Source organism: Mycteria americana, chromosome 1 (assembly GCF_035582795.1).
Source record: "Mycteria americana isolate JAX WOST 10 ecotype Jacksonville Zoo and Gardens chromosome 1, USCA_MyAme_1.0, whole genome shotgun sequence".
In the NCBI taxonomy this organism is placed as follows: domain Eukaryota; kingdom Metazoa; phylum Chordata; class Aves; order Ciconiiformes; family Ciconiidae; genus Mycteria; species Mycteria americana.
The window spans coordinates 83,202,168-83,215,733 of record NC_134365.1 but is presented as its reverse complement, the minus strand read 5'-3'; the positions used below and the strand labels follow the sequence as shown (position 1 = coordinate 83,215,733).

General features: G+C 38.2%; 1 protein-coding gene across 1 annotated transcript in view; it reads right to left on the bottom strand.

Annotated features, from left to right (window-relative positions):
• Positions 1–13,566, bottom strand: part of ANO2 (anoctamin 2) — a 194,372-nt gene that overhangs the window by 4,168 nt on the left and 176,638 nt on the right. The window contains exons 21-23 of the mRNA XM_075491534.1: positions 7,957–8,109; positions 7,800–7,852; positions 5,686–5,867 (exon numbers count right to left, since the gene is read on the bottom strand). Of these exons, the coding sequence (XP_075347649.1) occupies positions 5,686–5,867; positions 7,800–7,852; positions 7,957–8,109 (388 nt within the window). The remainder of the gene's footprint in view (positions 1–5,685; positions 5,868–7,799; positions 7,853–7,956; positions 8,110–13,566) is intronic.

Genomic DNA, 13,566 nt, shown 5'->3' with positions numbered 1-13,566 from the left:
TAAGTAACAGCCATAGTTGGACATGATAACCATGCACAAATTGTGCCCTTAGGACTGAAAGGAATAATTTAGTGCTGTTCACAGTGTTTGACTAGGAGTAATGGGATGAAATTAAGAAAGGGAAAATCTGTTTTGAATACCACAAAACCCTTCCTGACAGTAAGATTCATTAGACTGTGGAAAAGCCTCCATTGGGGGATAATGGAGAAGGTTCATATATAAAATCTGTCAGCTTCAGTTTGCAGGTGCGCTTACCAAAATTACCTTCAGGTTCTATCCACACGATTTTGCCTGTTAAATTATACGTTTACAATCCACACACCCCCTACATCTTGCCCCCCCAAGAAATTCAGTCTGAAATGCGGATGTAATTCCATGCTGCACCTTCTGGAGACAAAGGACACAAGGTAGAACCCACAATGGGGAGAGGGAGGAGGGAGAGGAGGAGAAAACAACTTTAACTTGGGGGCTGTAATAATTGATGGAAGCACTACCTGGGCTGTGTTAGACCCTGGATTGTTTGTTTTGTTCGGTGGTGCGTACACAGCAGCCGAGCTCTCCGTCCTGTCTTACACCGGATTCCTGTTTGGTCTTATGTTGTGCCTGCATGGTGAGACTCCCCCTCTAGTACCTTTCTGTACAATGTGGACTCCCGTGTGTTTCTCAAATCTGTGTACAAGGGCTGCAGCGAGGGCCAGAATCAGTTCCCTTGAATTTAATCTGCTTGAACATCAAAGCCAAGGAAAACCACTGAGTTTGTTGTGGATTTTGCCTAGCACTATAAATCAATCCCAGTCTTGAAATGGAGCCCAGGTTCACCTGCAAGGGTCACCAACAGTGGTGGGTTTTCCGTTTAATGTACTCTGAGCTTCCCAAACTATGTAAGTGTTGCAGGACATCAGACCCCATGGAAATTTCTCCTGGCTCAGCTGGAAATCACACTGCTTATGATGCCTGAGTCTACATTCAGCAGAACACTAGCAAATTATTTATGGTGAAGGGAGATGTTGTCAGAGCTACAGACAAGGTAGCTGGGCCTCCTCCCCACCTCCCTTTTTAATTATTCTATGGCACATGGGACTTCAAAGTGCAATAACCCAGGCATTTTCTAACCATTATATTCTACAGGTAGTTTCTTCTAAAAAAAGTCAGTTTTTTCCCTCACGTCTTAATTCTTCATTCTTAAAAAAATTGTTTTAGCAGGTACACTAGGAAGAGCAAACAACTGGTGGTCCAAAGACTATTGTGTTTAAAAAAATAGCAAACAACTCTAATTCCACTGAAAAAGGAAAAGAATATGAAGTAGTCAATGTGGTTTAAGAATAGAGCACAGAAAAGTTCTGAGGGGAAAAAAGAAAAATGCACACTGAAAGCAGAGATGTGTTGGGAAAGTGAGGATGGATGGAGAGGACCAGACAAGACTTAGACAAAACTGAACTGCAGGCAAAGCTAAGAGAAATATGCAAGTATATTTAAAAAGTATATTGCGTGGGCAAAAAGAAAGACTGGTAGAAAAAAATCAAAATCTGTATGTAGGTGGAAATGTCTAAATAAGCTGATCTGTTTAATTTCCTTTTCCAACCAGTCTTTGACAAGAAATTGAAGAAAACATGTCCAAATCACAAGGAAGTAGTGCTTCAGCAATGCAGGAGTATACAAGAATTATTCAGGGAAAAACGTTAGAATCCACCACTGATCATTGGGAGTAGATGAGATGAATCCCAGGGCATTAAGAAAATTAATTCATTCAAAGACACTTTATAAATTTGCTGAATATTGAAGCAGACTTGTGTTAAGGGAAAAGTCCCTTTAATGATTCCCTATCTCTGCTTTCTTCTTTTCAGTGTGATCAGCATGCTTTCATGTACTCCATTATCATACCATATTATAAAGATTAGAAGGGCTAAACCAATGAAAATGTCACATAACTTAGCAAGGTTTGCTTTTAATTTGCCTTCAGCTACGCAAATGTCATTTCGCTCTGAAAAAAATCATTACAACTAATGCTATGCATCAGAATGGCGTTACAGCAATGTTTATTTGGAAGCAGTGTCAAAGAGTTCACAACATTGTAGAAAATGCTGCTCAAAATATTCAAAGAATGTATCTGGATGTTCGGTGGGAGAGTTGTTTCTGGCTTGTTATAGTTATTTTTAAGATACCTTAATCTCTGGCAATGCCCGTAAGGAGCAAAATGCAGGCTTATTGTAACCACATTTATCTCTAGAGGTCACAGAAATCTAAGAATAAGAGAGGTCAGCTTGTTCCCAACATATTTGCCAGAAACAGAAAAGCAGATTTTAGTTCCAGCTTAAGGGACAGTGTTTGTTGCTTGTCTCTTGGGACACAAGCTAGATACCCCATGTTTTATCACAGTGATAGTTCTGTCTAAAGTTGTGATTTCGATAAGATTCAAATGAGGCGGGTGATTACAAGAAACAGTGAATGTGGCTGCTGACATCTTTCTGTCATTGTTTCCTGATAATGGAACAGAAATGCTCTCATAGTTGTTTCTCATTCAGGCTAGTACATGGTCAAACATTTAGTATATGCTTCTTGTTTGCCATCAATTTTTTCTTTTTTTTTTGTCTCAGTGGCATAGACTTGATATTATCAGATGGGGACCACTTTTATACCTAGTGTGGATTGTTCCCTTCTCCCTGTATTTTGGCTCTGTTGAATCCATGCTCATCTGAGGAGTGCATTTCATCACCGTTGTTAATGCACACATTTCCCAATACACTGGCAGTCATACACCATAAACAGAGGCCAGTGACTGAGACCAGGTAAACAGTAGCAAAGTGAAAGTAGCAAAGTCACAGTGAGGTGGGAGATCCATATGGATCAAGATGCTTGTTGAAGGAAAACACAGGCTAATTTGGGGATACAAATTAAAAAGTGCTAGGAGCTGAGAGCAGAAAAGCATTTCACAGACTTACAAGTCTATCAGAAAGTATGGAGATACTGCATACTCCCACATGTAACATTATACTAAGAAATAACTCCTAGCAACATACTGAAACGGAGAAGAGCAGAGCTCACAGGGAACAACATTTTGAGAAAAGAAAGAGGATAGGCCTCATGTTTAAGGTGCTTTACCCTGTCTGCCACAAGCAAAGTGGCAGGTAGAGCACAGCATGCAGCTTTAAACACTGGAGAACTATTTTTTCCTTTGTGTCTCCCAAGAGGCAGCAGAGATTCCTTTAACAAAGTTCCTGACACTGGGACGTGGCTGTGCTGAGTTATATGCTTTCTCTTTACCTGGTTAAAAGTTAGGAGTCTTATCTGTGCAGTCATCTAGCCTCCATTGTAGTCAAGGTAAGAAGCTAGGTATGTCCCAAAGGCAATCCCAAGAGCAGTGCCTGAGTTAGAGGGCCAGATTTCTCTCTGCATTTACTCTGCTTCCAGTGAAGGAACTGAGATGCGTAATTTTTGTGGGTAATAGTTGGGTGACATAAACACTCTGCTTAAAACCTAAGTATGATTAAAGTTTGCTTGCAGAGGAGCAGAAAATAAACATGCACAAACTACATTGAATAATGCCAACTTTAAGACTTCTTTCTTAAAAATGATCCTATTATGATATTTAATATATTCTCTGAGATGAGTACTGATTTGTAGGCCTCATTGAAGAACTTCCATCTACCCCTTCTCAAGCTATTTCAGCAAAACATCTTATTCCCTAATAAAATCAGAATGGAAAAAAACCCTGATTTTGTGGTAGATAGGTATGTAGTCTACATTTAGAAATGTGCAGTCATTTAGAAGCAAGGGGAGTTTTTTGGCCACTTCAGGAACCTAGCTAGAATATGATCCCTTAAATAATCAGTGAAAAGAAGTGAACTGTTCTGAAGGGCAATTTACAGCACCTCTTAGAAGCATAATTATGAAGTTAATTTCTCTCTTTGCTTTTAAGCTGCTTGTTTCTAGGTTAATTTATTTTTAGAAGGGGAAAATCAGCAAATATTTAAAATTAATTGAATTTTGTGTTTTTAATTTTTTTTTAATCAAAATGTTTGACTTATTTGAAATATTTTATCTCCCCAACATTAACATGAAGACAAAGATTTTGGTAGGACAAAAATCTGCATCCTAACTAGCTTTAGTTACAAGCCTTCTATGTCAAGCTGAGAGCTCATCTTGCAGACTTATAGAAGAGACTAATAGTCATAACTTAACGGTAACCCTATAAAAAATTTCCAGCTGCCTTAGCTGTCTCTATCTACTCTGTAAATACAATTTCTTTAAGAAACTCTGAATGCCAGATATGCAGAAATGTAAGGATCATTGGAACTAATAATGAAGAAATCTATTTGTACTTTGAATACAGATTTATCAAGGACAATGAATTCAAGTGAATGGGAGGAAAGAAGAAAGAATTCTGAAGCTCTAACCAGAAAACACTACTTGATATTTACAGTATCTACAATACTAGCAGTATTTTCTGCCAGTATCTGAGTATTCAATAAAGTAGTATTGCAAGAAAAGGCCAGTCTGATGCTAGATGGTATGTGCATGTCACCTGTAATATTTGTTTCATCATTCTGCTCTGCTTGGTGACTGATTTTGTGCCCTTGCTTTGACACTAATGCTGAGAGAATATGGTGATAGATTTTGAGAATCCCACCTTTGACACCTTAGCCAAAATTTGATCTCAGAGTAAAACCACACAATGAAAGCATGAGAGCAAAGACCTGAGTTTGAGAAAGGAGACTGGGAAAGACAGAGGTTAAACTGGTTTTAGAACCAGGACAGGTTCAGATGGCAACTATCAGGAGTACTAGATTCAAAAACCTTGCCACGCATCAGAAAGAGACACCCAACATATGCAAATATATTATGCATCAAAACAAGGGAGGCCAATTAAAGACTTATGTGTAGTAATACCCATATAAATGAAGGCTCTCCTTCCAAAGAAAATGGAAGACCAAGTTTTGTGATGATTTCTTGCCATTGCAAAGGCTAAGCACAGTGTGATTTCAAGGGAGTACAAAAGGAAGGTGAGGCAGGCTGTTGAATATAGCACTGACCCAAGGAGCTCAGTTTTGAACAGCCTTGGGTTGTACTGCCTTAAAATAGCTCTTTGAATTTCTGCATAATTTTATAAAAAAGCAAGGTTACTTTGACAGCCCTGGAACCATGTTAGTGATTTCTCATGTAAACGGGAACTACTCCATAGGTATCTGCTCTATGGGAGCAGTGGACTAGACATTTTGGATGTATTTTAAAGGAAGTCAAGACTTGTTTCCCCAGTCTGAAAAGATGAATATGAAATATAAGACAGGTAGATGGGGAACAGTGCAGGTTTTAAAGATGGGCAGAATATATTGAAAACTCAGATCTCATCAAGTAAACACTGAACTTAATAAAGAAAAAGAAACCCTGGTTCTAATTAGTGGGTGTTCATTTTAAAAACTCATTGCTTTTAATGAAAGTTATGTCTTTCAATAAAGAAAGGATTATTTTTGAGTAAATCTGCCTAAATAGTTTACTTTGCCTTTTAATACACTGGAAAAACCCTTCTAAGAACCTTCTAACATAGTGACAATACTCTAAAAGCTGTACTTTTAAAACCACCTTTTTAAAGGCACAAATATTATCACTTCCCGCTTGGAAAAATTTTGTCTGAAAAAAGACTCAAAGAAATTACTTTGATTATGCAAACTGTCATTAGAAGTACTTTACCTGCAGAATAAAACATCCTGTGCAAACGGGGAGTTTTCTGGCTGTGTTCCAGTCTTGAGATGACTGACATTGAAGTATGAGAGCGTGTGATTGATGAAGCCATGCATGGTTCCATTTTGACTGTATGCATATTGATACATAAGGCGTGGAATGAAATCAGATGTGACAGCAATTACAAAAGCCTGAGAGAAAAAAAAAACAACCAAACAACAGAGTAATAAATCTATGTCTAACGTGTTTCAGATTAAGTTAATTCAGGTGATAATTTTCACTTTCAAGTAAGTTTAGAGTGGTGATGAAGTGAGAGTTAAATGGCCAGACCTGGTCCAGAACATATACTTATATAAATGCACAGTAACCTGCTCTGTCTCTCCAGGGGAAGGTTGTAGTTAGGGAAGTGGAATATTTCTTAGAGCATGATGTAGCAAAAGCAATTAATGTACTGTACATTTCTCCAACTCTTTCCATCCCTGAAGCCATTAGAAGATTTATCACTAGTTTTAAAAAACTACAACAAGGCATAATAGCTAGCTGGTATAATTTGGTGTAGTTACACAGTGTTATCTGAGATAAACCAGTTGAGTGTAAAGTAGTCATCCTCCATTTTCCCCTCTGCATCAGGATTTACACATCTGACATCGGTGATCTCATGCTGGTATAAAACTGGTATAATTGTGAAAAGAATCAGACACAGAAGTATCTAGATCATATCAATAAGAATTCATTAGATTCATTTAAAACTACATTTTCCTAAATTGTTCTTCTGCATTAATATTATTCAGACAGAGAAGCAGAACTGGGCATTCAGTATTTTTTAAAATTGGGTATGCACATATTTACATTTCTGTCAACAAAAAGTATCTAACTGATATTTTAATGGAATCCCCAGGAAATAAAATGTTCAGAGTTTGTTTGACACAGAGAATAACCAAGGATCATAAATCTGCAAAGTGTATTCAGATAAAACTGAGAGGCCGCATAGTTTTGCTCATCCAGTACTGATTGGTGCTGGAAACCTGAAATCTATGCCTGACAGCAAAATTATGGGTATGTGCAGGGCTGCACAAATTTCCTACCTTAAATCCTGGAAACTGCCGAGCCATAAGTGAACGATGCTCCACCCAAGTCAAACAACACTGCTTCTCTGGAGGCATTACAGTTCTCCCAGTTGTAATGATAGCTTATGTACTGCTACAGAGTGCTGTTGTGCTGGAAGCTATTGTACTAGATAAATTGCATAACACCTCTGCACAAGTTTCCCTTTCAGTAGTGACAATCATCTGCCTTTCTAAAGAGCTTTGATACCTTTGATATTTCACAGGTGGACTCAATGATCTTGAAGGTCTTTTCCAACCTCAATGATACTATGATTCTATGATCTGTGGGTCAAAAACCCACTAGATAGTATTATGATTAAACTCCTAGGGCATGAGTCTTTAAGATAAAAAAGGAAAATTTTACTTAAGGAATACACGTCGAACAATAAACATAATGTATCTGTATACCAGAGAAGCATTATGTTCATGTAATCATTCTTGTTCTACGAAAGACTGTATTTTTCCATTAAGATTTTGTAGCTTGGGGAGTGCGTAAGCCAACTCAAAAAACCCCCCTGCTCTTACAGAAATACTCACTCTGTGGGAGAAATTATGTTTAGGGATATAACCATACCTGTATATATCAGAACAAATGCTAATGCTATCTAGCTAAGGACTGTCTTCTCCTAGAATCTAGGATGTTATATTTACATCCTTTTAATTCATACCAACAGTTATACTAGCAGAGTAACAGAAAAAGGCATGGGTATGAATGAGAAGTAGATCTTTGACAATTATCTGGAGTGTTGCCTGCTTACATCCCCTTCATTGGTTGTTCGTATACAAATTAGTCTTCCTATCCTACATAACACAAGGATAGAGAGAATGAGATGAGTGAATGGTCACCTCGTTTGTAACTAAATCATGTTTTACACTTCCACAAGAAAGAACTGGATAATTTAGATTTTATTGTATTTTATAGCAATTGAGAAAATTAGACTTCACTTTTAAATTATGTTGGAGGGACAATATAAGCTCCCAAGATCATGGTTAGAACTGGTGCAACCAAATACTTACATTAATGATAACTGAAAGCTTTCCAATACCACTCAAAATGTTATACCAAATTCCTGTAAGTGAAAACCAGAACTTATTAATTAATTTACTATCATTTTTCTTTCTCCTTATTGAATTTTTGGTGTTATCTTCACTGTAATGTTTTTTCACTACTTACCTATATCTTTTGCTCTTACTGTGTCTGGCCTCCTCAGTTCAGTAACAAACTTTTTTGCATCAAGCCGGACTTCTATGATGTTGTTCAGAAGAGCAAAGAGAGGTGCCAGAGGGAAGGAGGCAACAAAGAGTGTGACAAAGCCAAACTGGATAACTGGAAAAGAAATATGCAATGTTTTTTGATATCTTCTGAAGAGAGCTGGTAAATGCAGCTGACAGCAAATCGTTGATGAGCTTTGTGGGTTACAAAACCCATAAAACTCCACTTCACAGTTTGGTCCCAGTAATAAATATCACAAAGCAAGGCTATGAAAGAGAGAAAGGTTTGTCACTATGCTTTATGAATGTTTCTAATAATGCTTCTAGTCTCTAGCACAAGCACAAGCCAAAGTAAATAATAAATTTAATAAAGGACAAAGGGTTCGGGGTGTATTCTTCTTCATTTATACATAATTAACTGATTAAGACTGTTCTGTTCTTCCCTGTCCTTTTGCCTGTAAGGAAAATGATACACAAGCAAGCAAGAGGAGAAAATCTACAAGGTGTCACTGTTTCTTCCCAGCTTCCTTTGGAAAACTCGGTGGCAACCTGTCAAGAGCAGGAACAGAATAAGTATCTTTGTGGATGCATGACCCTGGGGTGTCATAGGCATTTTCACCCCTCCTTACGTCACTGATATCCTCCAAAGTTAGAAATCTTCCTCTGTAAGTCCCAGCAAAGGAGAATGCTATTGTTACTTTTTTTTTTTTTCCTGGGTTTGCAATTTGGGTAAAGTAGTTTGGCAGAAAAAAAGCACTAGTCCACTGGTCCTAAAGAACAAGTAGTATTGCAGTGAAGCACAGACCTCCTGAGTTCTCCATGCTTGCTAGAACAGATACACAACAATAAGCCTGGCTTCTTGCACAGGGAAAAAAACCAACCAACCAACTAACCAACCAAAGAAAACCCTCTCACTTTGAAGTGGATGGCACATTTAGTATCATGTTGTTCCCAGTACTAGACTACTAGCACCACCGAGTTCAGCTCAGCACCCACAAACAAAAAGACCACACTGTTTTCTGAGTGAATTATGTCCCTTTTCTAGGGCATGGGATGACCTCTCTTCATGCAAACAAATTATCTTCTAAGCAGCTAAGGAACCAATGTCACCTGGCAAAAGCACAATGCTGACACAACTGTGTTTTTCTGACAACTCTCAGTGCTCTAGAGATGCTTGGAGTAATGTAATAGAAAACTAAGTCCTTCCAAGCAAGATTCTTCGGTTTTTGGGAGGGCAGAGTATCCTTAATTCCCCCTTCTTTCAGTGGCACTCCAGGATCTACCTCATCTCATTTGGGTACAATTAGAGTCTGAAAAGGGCTGACTTCTTTTTTTTTTTCACTCCAAGGTGCTGAGGAATTAACAAATTGCCTAAAAGACTGTGTCTTCCATGGAAAGCAAGAGGCATCAGTGGTGAATGTTACTCATGAGACTGGATCATTTCCTTGTAAAAATGCTACATTATTTTAAAGTAATACTTCAGGGAAGTGAGAGAGGTTTATTATTCCAGAAAACTAATGAGGAGTAGAAGAAGAGGAAAGAGACCAAAAAGCATGCTGCCCAAATGCAAAGGCAGTAATCCCAATAAGATTGAACTAATAAATCTAACTTTGACTTACACTTCAGAACTAAACAAATAGTAGTCTAGAAAAAGGGTTGGTGTGTGTGAGGCCCTATTTATTGTGGCTGCTTTTTCGGCAAATCCCTGTAGGAGTTCTTTCTCCACTATGGGAGGAATCTGTTGCACTTTTTGTGAAAATCAGGGGCTCACATAGCACAACTGCTTACTTTAAAATCATTTCCTTAGGCACTGTTGTCACAGCCTACAACTAACTAATAAAACAGCTTTCTCCAGGATCTTCTCTTGCATGTATCTTTTTTTGTGTGCAGATTGCAACTCTTCTGACTGATATTCCTGCTTTTCTCTTCTCAGTGACAATATATTCGCACAGTAAAGTATTATCTCTGTATTATATATATAGCCTTTTGATTTTCATTCTCATTGTTTTGCTTTGAGATAAAGAGTATATCCTACACATACACTAAGATGGAACTTTTTCAAAGCATACAAACATCCTATCCTTGAAATCATACTTTCCTGAATATTTTATGTTCAGAGTCAGGAAAAGGAATTAACAAGGAAATAAAAACAGATGTTAGAGTAATGTCCAAAAAAACTGTGAAATGCTTAGAAAAATACATAGCGCCAAAATATGCCTTATTCGGCTTTAAGTGAATTTAGCAGGAATAGGGCTGGGAGGATTCTGTTAAAAAAAATATATATATGTATATATTTGCAATGCTTTAAGTATAAACCACACACGCATTTGCTTTGATGTTGTTTGCAGCTCCTTTTATTCATTGCCTGGAAAAATGCAGTTTAATTTTTTTTCAAGTTCATGAAAGAATGTTCAAGGTATGCAAAGGACTTCTGGACAATTGCGTAAATATGTCTTCATAGAAAACTCTACGCCAGAAGTGTTTGTGTGGCCATCTTGAAATCTCTTCAATATTCTAGCCTCCTTTTTATGAAAGTGTGAATGATGCAAAAAGCAGGCAAAAAAACCCCAAAACAAAACCAAGCACACCATAATTTAGATGTTCTTGTGTAGTAAACTAGCAAACAATTATTTTTAAAAAAGCAGTCTGTGAACAGCCTCAGAAGTTTAAAGGTACTTGTTTAGTTCGGTCAGTATTTGTAGAAACGAATAGGTTGGCAGAGCTGCATGGATTAAAAAGAGAAGAATCCCTGCCATACAGTTCAGGTCTCAGAAGCAATCTAGTCACAGCATCCAGGAGTTCTGTGGACACCTGTCCAGTCACAGTAGAAACATTTACAATACTTTTAGGGCACTCACAAAGACTGTTTCATCAAGGACAGCTGACGCCGAGACATCCTATTTTTGGCTGGAGGACTTGATGGCAACCCTGGAATACCCTTTTTATGGTCACTCTTATGCCACAAGGTCTCCATACAAAGCTCTTCTAGTGTTCACGTACAACTCTATGATCCCACACAGGAACCCTACCTGACGTGGGTGATTATTCTCCTGTGCTTTGAGGCAAAAGGCTGAAGAGACCTGTGCCAGGAGTTGGACCTCTGGACATCCAGCCTCTTTCATAGCTTTCCTACTTGCCTGGTAGGCAGCCTGGACACAACAGAGATGAACATCACCCAGCCTCATGGCACAAGCTAGCGAACAAAATGATTGAAGGCTGTGTATAAGGGGACGTAAAGGACATGGGAAATAACGCCTTCTCCTGGGGCATCTAAGCAGGAGACTAGATGTGCTGTCAGTGACACAGACTCTATTTCTGATGAGCAAAAAAACCCAAACCACATACTACTGGTGCCCAGGACAAGTCACCTTTACTGTCTGACTTATGCAGGAAAGAGGCAAAGGCCTCAGAGACAGCCCACGATGTTTTCACCACCTGATGCCACACCTGCAACATCTTATCCAGGCTTAGGCTGGCTGGACCCTGAGACAAAAACTATAAAAGACAAACAGCATCAAGAGAAGTCTTTCAGACCACAGCACTTCTCAGAAGTCCACTTTTCATAGAAGCTGTTCATCTGTGCACAGGGCCTGAACAGAACCCAACCCCAACAAAGACAGACAGAGCACACGCTGTCCCTCTAACTCTGGCCTCCAAATTATGATTAAAAGCACAGATCAAGGCTTTTAAATCATGCATTTGGAAAGTGCTGGCTAGTGTTCTTGTGCAAGGGATACAGAATCAGTCCCCAGCATAAAACATTCCACAATGAATATCACTTGGGTTCTACCAGATTATTTACACACTGACTGGTGTGAGTAACCCTTGTATCTTTTACATCAAAACATAACCTAAGAGAAGGTAATTGTTTATGATTCTATTGCTTTTTTTATTACTTCTGTATCAATAACATCTGTCATAAGATCATGTGTTACTGGAAGTAAACAATGGAAGAGTCACTCCTGTGCTAAGCGACTTCCAAGTCCTAAGAAGAAACTTTTCAATATACAGCACCTGGCTGAGAAACTAAGGTACAATTTACTACTCTTTGGTAATAAATGCATGCGACAAGTCTACACACAACAGGCTGAGTTGGTATTTTCAAATCCACCCTCATTACAGAGATTATAGAGAAATGCAGGTTTCTCTTCAATGATTCCTTTCTTTTTCTTTTGCTGCCTCACACATTGCCTTTTTGATGGCTTTTCCTGCTTTAGGGGAAATTCTTCCAAACCTCTAAGATTAATCCTTACAGTAGTTGGTAGCTACAGACATTGGATCTGATCATTTTCTCAAAATTCAAAAGGGAATTTTGCCATTGATTTTTAACAGAAGTTGGATGATGAAACCCTTTATTATTATTTCTGTTTGAGAAAAAATGTTTTCAATTAATTGCCACACGAACCTTGAACTCTTAGAAGGGTTCGACTGGAGAAGGGAAGACCGAATGAAATAAGAATCTGAAAGTCATTGCTGATGTCAGTTTCTTCTCAAGAAAACAGTAGTGGTATAAATTTCACACATTCACATGCATCATTTAGCTGGTTTTGGAGCCTATTTCATAAAGTTTGTTTCATTAGCAATATTTATTGCTACTCTAAACATAAATTTCTTGCCAACTCCTATCACTGCAGACTAGTTACACATGTTGCAAGCTCACTACCAGCTGGATGAGGAAATTGCTGTACATGCTACCTACTTTGGGAATGGCTATGGTCTGGTATATTGGGCTGGGTCAAAAGTCATTGCACAATTTTAGAAACAAAAAGTACTAATGACAAATTTGACACATGTTAACAATGACAATTTATGTTTCAGGATTCCTTGAGCAAAATTTTCTGATCACTCAGGAACATTAAGAGTGTCTCTGCTTAAGAGTGTCTGCTAAGAAATACAAATATATATCAGTTAATAACATCAAAACAAACAGTCATCAGAAATTTCACTGGTGCAAATCAAAACTATGTGCAGACATGCTATTGACTGACAAGGCCTGTTCAAGAAAAAAGTTCAGTACAGTCTGCTGACTGAAATCAGAGTTCAGCCCACTGAAGAAATGACCCACAAAAGCTTTCCCCAAAAGAAATCTTAGAGTTCATTTGCCATGGTGAAGTGTTGGCCTCTTCCTTCCACACTACTCGTATCTGTAAAATGCCACTGAAGTCAATGGAAGTCTGCCTGACTTGTAGACTTTGGGGTTTACCCTCTTTTTTTTTTTTTTTTTAGCTTTATATGTGGCTTTTATGTTAAAACTAAATGCCTTGGTCTTGATGCTTGCTCTATGTTACATCAAAGTCATGAACTAAATGCTTGCTCTATGTTACATGAAAGTCATGGACTTGATTTTGCTGCTCCTAGTTAGATGTTTCACTTTCATAACTAATAAAGGTTGAAATACAACTTTGTGCAAGAGTCAGAATCCATGAAACCATCATTCCTACCACTGGCTGCCCAGAATTTGCTCCAGTGTCTTGCTTCCACACTGCAGCTGCCGAATCTCTGTCAATCATTCAGAACTATTGTAGCACAATTCTTCGAGAAAACTTGCATTACAGTTTATGAATAGGAGATT